This window comes from Agelaius phoeniceus, chromosome 7 (genome assembly GCF_051311805.1).
Source record: "Agelaius phoeniceus isolate bAgePho1 chromosome 7, bAgePho1.hap1, whole genome shotgun sequence".
NCBI classification, from domain to species: domain Eukaryota; kingdom Metazoa; phylum Chordata; class Aves; order Passeriformes; family Icteridae; genus Agelaius; species Agelaius phoeniceus.
Genome location: NC_135271.1, coordinates 26958567 through 26972719, shown reverse-complemented (window position 1 = coordinate 26972719; position 14153 = coordinate 26958567). Strand labels below are relative to the sequence as shown.

The 14153-nt window shown below is 39.6% G+C and overlaps 1 protein-coding gene across 1 annotated transcript in view; it reads left to right on the top strand.

Annotated features, from left to right (window-relative positions):
• Positions 1 to 12797, top strand: part of ITPRID2 (ITPR interacting domain containing 2) — a 40466-nt gene extending 27669 nt beyond the window's left edge. Inside the window, exons 13-19 of the mRNA XM_054636124.2 lie at positions 2002 to 2082; positions 2449 to 2576; positions 3582 to 3732; positions 5031 to 5096; positions 5752 to 6132; positions 11033 to 11157; positions 11561 to 12797. Coding sequence (XP_054492099.2) covers positions 2002 to 2082; positions 2449 to 2576; positions 3582 to 3732; positions 5031 to 5096; positions 5752 to 6132; positions 11033 to 11143 — 918 coding nt within the window. The 3' untranslated portion in view covers positions 11144 to 11157; positions 11561 to 12797. The remainder of the gene's footprint in view (positions 1 to 2001; positions 2083 to 2448; positions 2577 to 3581; positions 3733 to 5030; positions 5097 to 5751; positions 6133 to 11032; positions 11158 to 11560) is intronic.
• Positions 12798 to 14153: the final 1356 nt, after the last annotated feature.

Sequence of the window (14153 nt, the reverse complement as noted above, 5' to 3'; positions counted from 1 at the left end):
TCTTGGATGGGAGGGAGGAACAGTGTACTCTTTATTAGCTATTATTTTATTTTGAGAATGATTAGATTTAGATTTTAAAATGCATACTTATGGAATCACAGAACAGTCTGATCAATCCTTTGATTTCTCTTCTCTTTGACATACTTCTCATCCAGCTGTTAAAAGTGCAGTTTTTTTCCTTATAGTCACAAAGCTTCAATAATGATGTCAATGATTGATCTCTGTGGGTTTCTGTGCTGTTTCATGCCAGTCTTTTCCACTTGGAACTCTGGTGCTAGCCAACATGTTCTTGATACCATCAGTCTTTTATTAAGAATTGATTTTGTCAGAGCATGTGAAATTTTATCCATCTCATCACTCAGAGAAGAAAAGCTTGAGAATGCAAGCATGTAAATTTTACCAATTTCTGCCACACCTTCTGCTCCTCCTCTCCTGATTGCCAGCTGCCATCCTGGTTCTGCTGTTTTCTTAGGTAGTGATCCAACTTAGGGTCCTGCAAGCTCCTGCAGGAGGCTGTGTGGGCAAGGCAGTTACAGACTCTGTTTGTTTATGTATGAATATGTGAATACTATGCAGTTGGAGACCTAAAATTTCTGTGCATTTAACCCAAGAGCAAACATGCACCTGCCTGCACCAAATTGCAGGTGGGAGGCTGTAGTGGCCTTTTTTGGGCCCCTCTTATTTTACTGACTTTGCCACTTGTCAGAAGTTAGAGGTAAGTCCAGTCTTCTTTTGGTTCTGTCAGCTGGCCTTGCTTCTCAGAGCAAGACTTAGTGACCAGCTGTGCAGCAGGAAGCTCTGGTCACCTGTGTTTTAAGTCAACCATTGCTCAAGGTGCTGTTGATGGTGTGCCTGGGAGAAAGCGTTTGCAGAGCTTAACCTTCTCTAGAGAATTCTCTCATGTGTACCAATTGCAGCCTTGATCTGTGTAAGGTTACAGTGTGCTCAGTACTTCTACCACACATACAATGCTAACTGAACCTGCTGAAAAAGAAATCTCTGTATTACATCCACTACTCAAGCTGGTTCACTCAGAAAAAAAAAGGGGGCACTGGAGTGGATAATAACATTTAGCCCACTTGTTCTTCAAGCATATTTTGTCAAAATTAGTTTCATTTTGGAGACTTGGTTCTTCTCACAGCAGAGGTTGGTTTCCTACAGTAGAGATCGAGTTTGGCACATAGCATACTCAGTGGCTAAAGAAAAAGTTGAGATGTTTAAACATTTGATTCTGATTTTAAGAGGAAATAAGGAGGACTAGATAAGTTGCTGATAGAGCAGGGAACAGAGAAAGCTGGCAGAGGAAACATAAACCCATCCCCTTGATGTGATCATGTTGGAGCAAAACTTCTCTGTATGAATGAACATGCTTCAGATTTTCCATGACATATCAGTAGTCCTTTGAATTCTTTCAAAATTATATTGGACAAGCTGTCTTTCATGTTTGAGAAGGTAAACATTTTTGCTGTTTCCACTGTTCTTTGTTGTGCTGTGTCTCTACATGTAACAAACCTCTGGATTTTATCTGTTTGCTCCATATGTTGTTGCAACACGCAAATAGAAATTCTTAATCTTGTTTTCATGAGAGATCATTAGCAAGCTGGGGTCTTTGGATGAAGGCAACATAGTGAGATTAAAAACCAAAATGAACAAAAATTCCCCAAACTAAGAACTGAAGAAAATCCCATGACAAATTTGACTATAATCATGATTTCAAAATGGGACACAGTTTAATTTGCTCATTTATGGTTTTGGGATCGTTGTTTTTATCATTAGCTGAGACAATTGAGACTACTGAGTTTTCACTCATAATTTGTTGACATGTATCAGTTAAGAAGCGGCGCTGACATTTTGTAAGGTTGCCCATTTGCAGCACTGTATTTCCATGGATTGCAGAAATCTCGGTGCCAGAGAGGTTGTGTTTTAGGGGCTGCTTTTGGAGTGTCTGTGCATTCCAGAGGGTGCCTTTCCCATTTGAAATTGTTTGTTTCTTCCCCCTAGTACCCAGTGATGAGGGGACAGGATTTTTCAGCTGCCACTGGTTACACTACTCAGAGATCATCCATTCTACCTCTCTATGAAGTAAGTGACCCTGTTTATGGAGTCGTACTCAGTCAAAATAAAATACAAGGAAGCATCCTAAATGTGTCACAGATTGTGCTCACTTTGGGCAGTTACTTCTCTTTGTTCTCAAGAGAGAGCTTCCCACAAATAATGTTAGAAAGGAATTAATCTAAATACACTTTCATGTGTTTGGTTGTATGATACAGCTGAAAATGTTGTTCTCTTGAGTCATTGTGATGGCACAACATGCAGCTTCCATCATGTGCTGAAGTTGCTGAGGTGCTGTTAATTCAAAGGGCTCATCTGGGCAAATGTGGCTACAGGATCCAAACTTACTTTAATCATTTTCCCATGTAATTCATTGTTATATTTTTATTTCCCCAGAATACTTTCCAGGAGCTACAAGTGGTGAGGAGAAATCTAAATTTATTCAGAACCCAAATGATGGATTTGGAGTTGACTATGTTGCGTCAACAGACCACAGTTTATCAGCACATGACAGAGGAGGAAAGGTAAACCTTTTATAAAAAACAAAAAAAGACAAAATACTCTGGCATATCAGAAAATGTGTTACTGCTCTTGAGATCAGCAAGAAATCTATTCATTTCAATTTGAACAGGGTTGGAGATGAGTTTTTTTGCCAAAATCTTATTTACTCTTTTCTTTATACATCTTCATTCTAGATTTTTTTACTCTTTGTCTCTTCCAATCTCTATTTCTCCTAATTATTTTTTTTTCTGCATCCTTTCTCCAAAGTGATTCTACAGCTGCAGATTTTAAGGATTGTTATCATAGAGTACTTGAACATAGCATATTGCAGGGAAAAGAGATCTTAAAGATTTGATTTTAAATTGCTCCCATCTTCGTAGGTGTAAATAAAGAATGAAAACTCTAGCATTCAGATGCTTTTCCACCTTTCAGTGGCTACTCAGCAGGCTGCAGATGGCATTCATATTCTGGCTCCGAGTGGTTGTGCTTGCCAGGAGTTATAGTAGCAGCAGATCTGGAACAATTTTTGAAACTGATTATATATTTAGTTTAGTTGAATCAACTCTTGGCCTATCACTTTAAAAGTAAACATGTTTGAAATCAGTTGGCTGCCCTAGACTATGGTTTCCTGGCCAAAATGTAGCTCTGAGTGCTGGGGAAGCTATAACCACACAGGAGAAGTAACATGTGATTACTGCATTACTCTGTGGTGCTTGTTCTTATCAGCTTTAAATTTAATTTGATTAGATATATGTAGAAATACTGATTTCTTCTGCATTTAAAGCTAAAATTTATGGAGAATGTTCTGTGGTACACTGTGTGGTTTTGTTTTTTCTCTGGACTGATACATCTTTTCTATAAACAGAAAAAGACTTCTGTGCCACGTAGGCATTCAGCTAACATTTCTGTGTCCTGCTTTGAATTCCCTTGTATGAAGTCCTTCATTTGTGGCACTGTCCTGCTCAGTCACCTCTTTGCAGCTGAGTGCAGTGAATGCTTTTGTTCTTTCTGTGGTGGCCTTGCCGTAGATTCGAAGCTGACCAGCTGCAGAGCCTGAGGAAGTCTGTCCGCATGGAGCTACAGGAGCTGGAGATGCAGCTGGAAGAACGTCTGCTTGCCTTGGAGGACCAGCTCAGAAGTCTGCACATGTCTTCACCTTACAGACCTCAGGCACACATAGTAAGTATTAGTTTTGCAAGAGCATCATGTTTTTTCTCAGTGCAATGTTCATCAGAGAATCGTAGAATAGTTTGGGTTGGAAGGGACCTCTAAAGATCATCTAGTCCTACCCTCCTGCAATGAGCAGGGACAAATAATAAGTCACAACTGTTTTAACTCTTAGAGTGGGATGGAATCTAATGATGCCATGTGTATCAGGGGGTTATATTTTCTCATTTTCAGTCACTATTTCACCTTGGGGAAAAGGTGTGTGACTTTCTTGGTGTTCATACATATCAATACGTACCTTGGGGGGTTTTAGGGCTGAGAAAGACAGACCTCTTCTGTCAGTGCTTTCTTTTTCCTCTTCATAACCCTGAATTTTTGCAGTTTTGGTAGCTAGGGCTTATGTCTAAAATCCTTGGAGCATGGTGATGGGCTTTCTGGAGTTCTACACTGATTTTCTTGAGAGATGAAGGCAGAGAGATGAGACATTCACAGTGTTTTTCTCCCAAGAAACAGTGTGCTTTCTCTCTAGCTCTGCCAATCCATGGGAACAAAACGAAAAGCAAAAAAACAAAACAAAACCAACAATAAAAAAACCCTCACACCAAAAAAAAAAAACCGACCCCACACACACAAAAAAAGAAAACAAAAACAGGGGAAAATCCTATTGTCATGAGTTTTTTCCTCCATTGCCTTTTGTAGCTCCTTCAGATGAAGACATGGCTCCCTGACAAACAGTGGGAGAAGCTCTGCTCCCACAAACACTCCCCAAAAGTGCAAGAAGGGGGATAAAAGGCTTTGTCTGTGTTTGTTGGTGGCGTGGCAATATACTCTCTCCTATTTTTCACTCAGTAAAAGACTGTTCCTCTCTTTTTGTGCTGCAGTTCTGTCATCAGCCAAACAAAAGAAGCACAGACAAAAAGTGTCATATGTTCTTCCTGGGTTTCATTTCTCTTTCTTAGCCAATCATCTTCTGTAGAAGCGGCACAGGCACAGGCCACATCTTCCTCTTCAGTATTTTGTCATGGGGAAAAAAATTGAAACCCAAGAACAGGAAAATATGGTATTACTGTGATCTCAGGCCAAACTTGAATTCTTTGAACCATATAAATAACTTTTTATTTGTAAATCCTTTTATAGAAGAGGGCCAGCTTTAAAAATGACTGAAATTAACTTTCTCCAACCAGCTTTCTGCTTCCTGTTTCCAACTTTCTGGTTTTACAGAAAGTTGTCTGAGATGCAGCATGTTTATATACTAGCTTCTGAGAGCTCTAAGAAACTCCTAAGTGCATTAACTTAACCTAATTTTTCAGGGTATGTATGGAAGCAGAAGTGCTGATAATCTGTCGTGTCCTTCTCCATTGAACGTCATTGAACCAGTAAGTGTTTACTCAGTGTTTTACTGATGAAAAGAACCAGGAAGGCTTTACTTTAAAATAGGTTGCAGGCGATTAATTTGACACATAATTTTAGAAATACTTTACTCCCTTAAATAGCTTTGTTGATGCAATTTTCCTTAAGCAGATTTAGCTGTAGGTCTAAGTGCCTATAGAGTCTTGTTAGCTTTTAAGAGGAATATGTAGAAGGGAGATATTTTTTCATTTAGTTGATGCATATGATGGTAATATCTCATTAATTTTCTAGGGAAAATTATTTTTTTATATTTCTGCACATTTTCTGCTACTGAAAATAAGTAGTTCAAAAACTACAGAAAGGAAAGAACAAACAAATGAAAATCAAGCCCTTACGTGTGTGCCTGTCAATGGCTCTGGCAAGATGCATATGTGTTGCAAAAGTCGGTGGCTTGGGGAAGAGCCACAATTTTTATTTATGTTGGCTTTAAAAAAGGCACATTCCTTTTCATGATTCTCTTTGTTGCAGTAATAAAGGCAAAGGATATATTTATTTTATAGCTGTATTTGTTACATGGAGGGAATGAGTAAGTGATTAAATAAATAGCAAGAAAACATAGTTATGTCTGTGTGTGACTTTTTTGTTTGCTTATTCGGGACTGTTTCTTTTCTGAATCCTTAGGTCTCTGAGCTTATTCGAGAGCAGTCATTTCTGAAGTCTGAACTGGGTTTAGGACTGGGAGAGCTTGGACTGGAAACTCTCCCAACGGAGGGTGCAGAGTCAGTATTCTCCCATGGAAACTCGGATTCCTCTTCAGTGTGCTCTGGTCACACAGGTAGAAGAGCCAAGAGTCAAAGCAAGAAGTTGTACCGAGCCTCTGTTGCCTTAACACCAACTGCCCCCCTGAGAGCAGGCACTGGACAGCCAGTGGAGAGCTCTGAGGAGCTTGCAGACTCCAAGCCAGAGGTGGAGCACAAACTTGAAAAAATCCCTCTCATGCCTTCAGTTGATGAAATCCACAAAGCAGTGGAGCAGGAGGAGCTACAACAAGTCATACGGGAGGTGAGGAAGGAGGGGCTGAGATCTGGGATGTTTGAACTGAGTTTCCTGAAACCTAAAGACAAGGCTGGCTGTAGCTCCTGTCCATCGAGGTTTTCTCTTCCCTCTCCAGCCAAGGCTCCATCCTGTTCCTGTGCTGTGGCTGAAAGCTCAGAACATGTCACTAGGTGTTGGAGCCACAGCTCGGTTTATGTGCAAAGCAGTGGACCTTTTTTTCGGTGGTAGTGGTTTTTCAGCATGTAAATTAATAGCTAAGTATGGCTGGGAAAGAATTTGCTGTCTCTACTACTTGGTTAAGCAGCAGTATTTTTGATTCCCAAGTGAAAATTTCTGTCATGTTTGCTTGTTAAAATGCCAAACTGGAGCTCATTGAGTGGTGCAATAATGTTTCTGAAACAACGCTGTAGTAAATGCTAAGTGTACTTTCTAGTCCCTCTACCCCAACCACTAAGGACTATAGGAATGTAAATGAAACAAGCTGAAGGCAGGTGGGAAGTTATTTCAGAGTTTGAGTGATTTTGGACCAATTATATTGGACTAGTTTTATTGGCAGTCAATGAAAGTGAGGAGTGCTTGGTTATTTTTCCTGTGGGCCAAGTTAAGAAACACAACTAAAACTATGTGTTTTGTTAGTGGCATGACAAAAAAGCTCTCTGGCAAGTAATATAAATGGAGAAAGGAAGCCAAAGAAACTACTTGTTCTGAAATGAAGTGCCTGTGAAAAAGTGGAGCAAAGTTTGCTCTGAATACAGAAATGGGAATCGAGAACTTGTAGATTTTATTCCCTCTTCTTCACAAGAGAAGGTCCACTTAGACTTTAGCCAAGGATCACTGTACACTTAGCCTTTAGCTTGTCCCTTGAAGCTTTTGTATGGCTCTGCCATAGACCACTGAAGACTAGGTGAGATATCATGCTTAGAAATGTACAACAGACCAGGCTGTAATGCCATGGTACCTTCCAGGTCTGCATGTGTTGAAGCTGTGGATAATTGGAAGCAGTTTTACCTTAGCTTTGTCTGTGAAATGGATGAGATGCATGCCACTCATCAGAAGAGTGGTACATGAGATATTTAGCACACCTTGCACTGTGCTTCTGATTCTGCAATGAAGCTAGGATGGCCTTTGTATCCAGGCTGTCTGTAAAAATCCACATGTCAGGGCACTGGTGTCATGGTGGAAGGTTGCTAAAGGAGAAACTGAGATAGGAAGGAGAACTGTAATTCAAAAGTACTGCAAAAGCAGCTTAGAAAAAAACAGTGAGCTGAAGTCAAAGGACAGAATTATTTCAGTCAATATTTTTTCTGAGGTTAGGCTCTGTGAAAGTTCCTCTTTAGCTTCATTAATTGATAGCAAATAAAGATGTGTACTCTTTGCAGAGATTGTTATTTGGGTTGTGTGGCACTGAGGACATTGTAATGCTGAAAGAATCCACACTGAACTGAGAGGCTACTATTCAAAGATGAGTAGTCAGCAAACAACCGAGCTTGACTCACTTTGTGAATATTTAAGCACACAGAGAGATTTTCCCTCAGTTTAATTTCATTGGCAGCGGGTTCTGGATCAACTCAAGATTCTCAGCATGAGGAGTTTTGCAGGTCAGAGTGGAGATGCATTGGCTCACAGCACTTGGTGGATTTTGCAGAGCCAGAACATGCTATTAAACACATATCAGGAAAATCTTTATTATTTCATAAGAGTTAAAACAGAGCATAAACTGAAATGATGCCTCGCTTAAATAGCCCTGTTGTTAGCAAAGGAATTCCAGTTTCATTGTCAAAAGAAAGAAATCTGGTAGGATGCATTCTTGATGTATGTACTCAGAAATATTAAACCCTTGTTCAGTCCTCCCATTCTCTGTAGCTGACCTTGTTTTTAGGGGAGGGAGAAGCCAGGCAGTGGGTGTGATATGCCTGGGTGGGCTGTAATGCATGTGAACTTTGACCTGTAACTATTTGTTCTGTGAAAAAAACCCATGGTGTTCACTTTTGGCATTAATGGACTAACTCCCTCGGAAAAACATTCAGCAACATGAAGTGTTAAAATAGCAAACAGTAGCTCTTTTGATAAAATGCAGCCTGGCCTCCACAGGATTATCACGTGAAGTACTTACTGCTTGACTTGAGTAAGTCACAGGGTCACTAGGAGGGCCACCAGGCCCTCTCACTCTGCTCTTCTCCAGTTTAAAAGATGTGCTGGTTTAAAGATCTTTCTGCTTATAAGCAGTGGAAATTCTGATTTTGCCAACAGTTCTTCATTATAAATGACACTTAATGAAGTTACACTTAAAGGAAATGTATGATTTTCCTGTCATCATCTGCTTTAAGCGGCTGTAATGAGTCTTAATGGAACAGAGATGGTCTGGCAGAGAATCATCCCTTTTCCATTTTCCATTCAAATCCATGTTAGCTCAACATCCCTCAAAATGTCTGTAGGTTGTTGACGTGTGCAGGTGTTGGGATTCCTCATCTTATTATCTTGAGCATAAAATCTCACCAGCTGCTGCCATGAAGAAGTGGATGGGAAGAAAACAGAGTAGGAAGCAATTCCTTTAATTGTAGAAAATTTACTTCAGAAGTATAAGCACTGGGAAAAGCCTTGTTTCCATTTTTCATTGGTCGGTGAAGAACACCTATCTCAGGTTTGACACAAGTGGTGCATGCATTTCACTCTCAATCAGTTCTTTATTTAGCAGCAGCATAATACTGCAGTAATGGTAATTCTTTTCTAGGAGGAGAGGTCATTGGTTTACTGTTGTAAAAATGAGAGTGATACTGTGTTTTCAGTGCAATATTGAGTATTGGTGTTGTATCAACGTAGTAAATGTAGCATAAATGAGTGGTTCTCTCATTTTTCAAATGATCAATTTTTCATTCACTTGCTAAAAAGTAATTGATGGAGCCTTCATTGACTGCTTTTCTGTCTTCTGTACGGAGGAAGCATTGGCAGGGGGCTGTGCCCTCTGCAGAGCAAATAAAAGGTGCACCTTGCCCTAACTAATTTATAATGAAAAAGGCAAATATCGGCCATTGGTCACGACACACGCGCGGTACTGAGTCACTGCAGGAGTCAGTGCTGGCTCACCACACAGGAGTGACCTTGCTGAGTCTGGAGGGGAAGGAGGCAGAGCCTGTGAAAAGAGGCAGTGGAGGGTGGCCTTGGTGTCGTCCAGACAGGAAGGTGAGAAGCAGAGGGCTCAAATAATCAAGGTCAAGCCAGAAGCTGTTGGAAGAGCTGAGAATAGAACAGGAGCTGCTTTGCTTCCAGTCTCTACTTTTTTACAAGACTGTCTGTTATACTAGATCATTTACTTGCTAATTTGGAAAGCTTTTATGAGCTTTTTTTGGAAAGTGAGGTTTATTTTTGTCTGTCTGTTGAGAGAAGGGTACAAAATGACTGTTCTGTAGCATACTCACAGACCCACCCCATGAGATACTGAAGAAGAAAGGTAGACAGAGCACTGGGGGCTCTCTTACACCTGCTGGACAGTTGGGGTGCTGTGTGCAGGTTTCCCTGTACCTACATTTCTAAATCCCAAAGCCCTTACTATGCTGACAGCAGTTCTAAAGCTTTGTACATCAGAGTGTGCATCAGCATAGAAATCCTCTGGGCTTTCAGCTGTTGGTGAAACAGGCTCTATTGCACAGTGGCTTTTCTTTTGTCTGTTAATCAGCAAACAACCCAACTGGAACCCGTTTCCCAATAATATCATAGTCTCCGAATTTCTGCTTGATGCAAAGTAGTAATGAAATGAGGAACTTTGCCACACTAATGATTTAGGGATTGAATTGCCTGCCAAAGAGAACAAGGGATAAATAACCTGCTGCTAATGCTGCTGCCGCCCTTCTGACGTTGTTGCTTAATCCTTTTGACGCACCAGGAAAAGGGGAGACTAACATGAAAAAGAAAAATGTATTGCCTAACTGGGATGTTGAGTGCTTCTGTGTGACCTTAGGCCAGACTCTGGCTCTTACCCCCCTGCGCCTTCTCACAGTTGTTGTCCTCCTCTGTCCTTGGAACTGTGTTGTCCCTCCTGAAGACCATCCAAAAAATAAGTTGGTGCCAAAGATTTCTTGTACTTGCAAGAAGCCCACACTGTTTTTCTTTGTCATTCTCTGCTCTTTTCCAGTATAATATGCTCTTGTAGAACTGTGTTTTGCCTCCTTTTCTCCTTTGTTTTCTTTACTGTAGCAGTCAGTGCTCTGCTCTTTTTGTTGTTGTATCCTCAGCCACACTCACGTGCCTGCTACTGGAAACTCCTAGGTGTGTTTTATATAAAACTTAATGAGTAATTGCTTTGTCACAATCCTGTGAAAAATAGCCTTCACTGGCATAGATTAAACCCCTGTGTCCCATTGATGATGTGAGCAACTGCTGAAATTCTTTGTCTTTCCTGCTGAAAGTATGCAATTAGGATTTGTCTCCTTTTCAGTTATTTGAAAACAACAGCTTATGTTCACAGACTTGGACCTGTTCTACTGTGTAATCCATTTGTGAGGGAGATCAGTCCTGCCCTCCTTTTTCAAGAGAATAACGGCTTGTCAGAAAGTAGTGTATTTGGGATGCTTTTGATGTATATATCCTAAAATGCTTTTCTTCAGAATGTTGCATAGTTGAAATGTATTCTTTTCTTAGCATAAAACCGGATATCCTAAGTGTAAAACATAAATATATTTGCCATCTGGAAATATAGAACTAGTTTGGTTTTCATTTATACAATCTGCAAGAACTTCAAAATTACTCACAGTTATTTTTTCATTCTTCTAATGTTTTTTCCAATCACAGTTTTGAAAGTTGAATTTTAGTGGTGCATGTTGGTAGTGTCAAACACATCTGCGATATCATTTAGTTTTATCCATTGTTTATATAAATTGCTAACCTTTAAACTTTGGCTAATCCCTTTCAGATCAAGGAATCTATTGTTGGTGAAATAAGAAGAGAAATAGTAAGTGGATTGTTAGCAGCTGTATCACCCCAAAGCAGATCTGCAACTGCAAAACAAGATACACAGCCATGAAACTGGTACTACAGGTAATCTTTGAGGATCTGCAAGAACCAGATTTTATTTTTATTTTAATTGTGTTAAATATCATTGCTAACTTATACCTTGCTTTGTTTGCATTTTCTCCTTGAAAAGTAAGTGATCAAATTTGAAGTTCGTTGGATACAGGGAATACTGATAATCCTGGATGGATTTGGAAAGTCAGCTGGTTTGTAGTTTGGCCCATTCTACTGTCAGCGTTCATAGAGTGGTCCTTGATTTTTAGTTTCATATGCTCTCTGATGACTTTTTATGGGAATACAACATGCAAGAGGATTTCTGCAGTTTGCCTGCCTTAGATATGAATAGTTTCAAAATACATACTTAAACATAACAAACAGACTTCCAAAAATCTAATTTAGGTCTTCATCTTCCTTTTTTTTTTTCCCTAAGGTTGGATGTAGTTGGAAGTGCTGTGGGATTCTGCTCTGGGCAGCACCCAGTGGTGAAAGTGCCAAGTTGGTTTTGCTTCAGGAAGTGTTGAAGCTGCTGAGATGGGCTACTGTGTTTGGCACTTGGTTCTCCGATGTGGACCTTTCCTTGAGTTCATCTGTAAGGACTTAGACACTTTAACATTACTTTCCTTAAAGCATCAGCAAAATTGTGTCACTCTGAAAGGTTTTGTATTTATTTGTATGTCCCTGTTGTAAATTTTTATGTAGCTATTTCTTTGTCTAATGATGCATCATGAAACTTGAAGATTTCCAGACGTAACCAATTTATAAATAACACGTACACATTCAGCCTAGCTTTTTTTAAAAAAAAATAAAAAACCCCCACAACAACCCCTCCCAAAACACTGACCTCTATGAGGTATTTATTGTGCAATAACTGATCCACTTTAAGAGCTTGAAATAACCAATAATGGTTTCCACTGCTGTTACTTAGTGCCACTTCAAAAGAAGGAAACAACCCTGTTACACAAATTGCTGTTAATTCTTGAGGCGGTTACTATTAGCAGAGTGGTAGAATGACATGAGGTTACTCTGAAAACTACTTAAAGTTCTGACACTGAAAGCCTTATCTTTGTGTAGAAGACAACTTTTATCTAATTTTATTTGCTTCCTTGCTGTTTGCTCATCCCTTTATAGGAAAGTGCCTTATTTAAGCACTGGGGTGTTTTTTTTTGGTGTTGACTACTTGCAGTCATACCAAGAGAAGTTCTGCTTCATATTAACCAAAATGCAATAAAAATGCTATCTTCTGAAAGCAATTAGGATTTGCAACTTGGAATGCATGAATGACCTTGCTTATATTATGGGGAAAATGGAAAAAATCTCTTTTCCTTCTCCATCCCTCACAGAGTGTATTTTCAGTCAGCCTGGTGAATATCCGATTGTTCCAATGGAGAAAATTGGAAGTCATTGGAGTTTTTATGTGGTCAAATAGACACTTAGTGGATATGTAATATCCCTTTTGGCTGTGCTTGAACTCTCTTTACTCCTTTGCCTTTTCCATCTACTAAAACTCTTCACAATATGTCAAGGTCTTTAATCAAAAATAGTTTCAAATATTACAATATTATATGAAAAAGTTTATAAAATTTTAAGTTGTGTTAGGAAGACACACAAGGGCTGATTTCTTTAAAAAACTGTATATTAAACCAATAAAATATTTATTTTGCCTATAATTTGTGTCAGTGTTTTGTATTGTGCATGGTTTACTCTTAAGCAAAATGAGATAGATTTAATCAAACAGTACACAGAATGGGCAACAGCAGGAAAGCTTGGGACTTGGCTTTCCAAAAAGCTTTCAGACATTCAGGGACCCTGAAATGTGAGAGCAGTTTTGGCACTTAAAACCACTGTCTTAAAGTTGTTGGCTTCGGTTGCTGGTCCAAGAAGTTGATGAGGTGACCTCTCATCAGAGTTTTTCCTTGTAAGAAGAGGCAGGGCTTTCTTGAAAACCTTATTCTGCCCATTGAAAAGCTGAAATACAAACTCTGGCAGCACTGATATGTGGCAATCCATACAAGGTGGTAGTTGCAGTAGATTTCTGCCTTGCTTTGCAGCTTGCATCAGCACACAGCTCCATTCCAGAACACCACAGGAGATCAGCCAGCCAGACCCACGTGTCTGCAACCTTCCTTTGCAAATGCAGAAACCCAAAACCTACTCAACCTGCTCCCCTTGTCCCACAGCCAGATCAATTAACACTCTTGACCACTTATGTAGGTCTTGTGCCTTTGAGCTGCTCAGAGTGGCTTTCCAAGAAAGGTGACAGCTGCAGCTCCCAGGGAGTGCTGGAGGAAAGCACTTTGGGAGCTGGTGGCAGTTGAGCAGGAGCATCTTCCATGGAGACAGCAGCCTGACTTCCTGCTACTTCACCAAGAGAAGCCACTTGCTGGTAACATCCCAGAGTATCTGAGGTACTTCATCTTGTAGATTGTAAGAACATTTGATCTCAGCACTGCAAATCCTAATGTTTAATATATCCTGAGAAATGAAAAGTACTGCCAAATTTTCATCCAGCTGATGGAAATCATATTTCTGATGTTTGGCTATAATTTAAAATAAAGACATTTCAAAATGATGTCTCTAAAAACTGTACTAAAACTAATGGATATAAAAGCACCTGTTTTTCCATAGTCTGGATAACAGATTTTTGCCATTCTTAAAGACACTTACAGATAATATTTTCTGAGTGACACTTATATATAGGAATGCCTATAAACTGTTTAAAAAAATATTTTAATGGGTCTGTCATAGAGCTGGTATCAACTTCTGTTGACAATTGTTTGTGCCTTAGGAAAAGCCATCATTATTGAGGCCTATCCTGGGTGACTTAGCATAATGGTTTTCTGAGCATGGACAGTTTTAATTTTAATGATTCACACTGCTACTTTCCTTGCAAATTAGTGTTGTCTTTTTTTCTGCCAGCCTGGAATTTTAAATGGATTCTATGCAGATTCAGACAGCTTTATTAGTGGCTGATAAATACTGGTCAATTAAATTTGCAGTAAATAAAGCCAGACTGTATTGCCAGA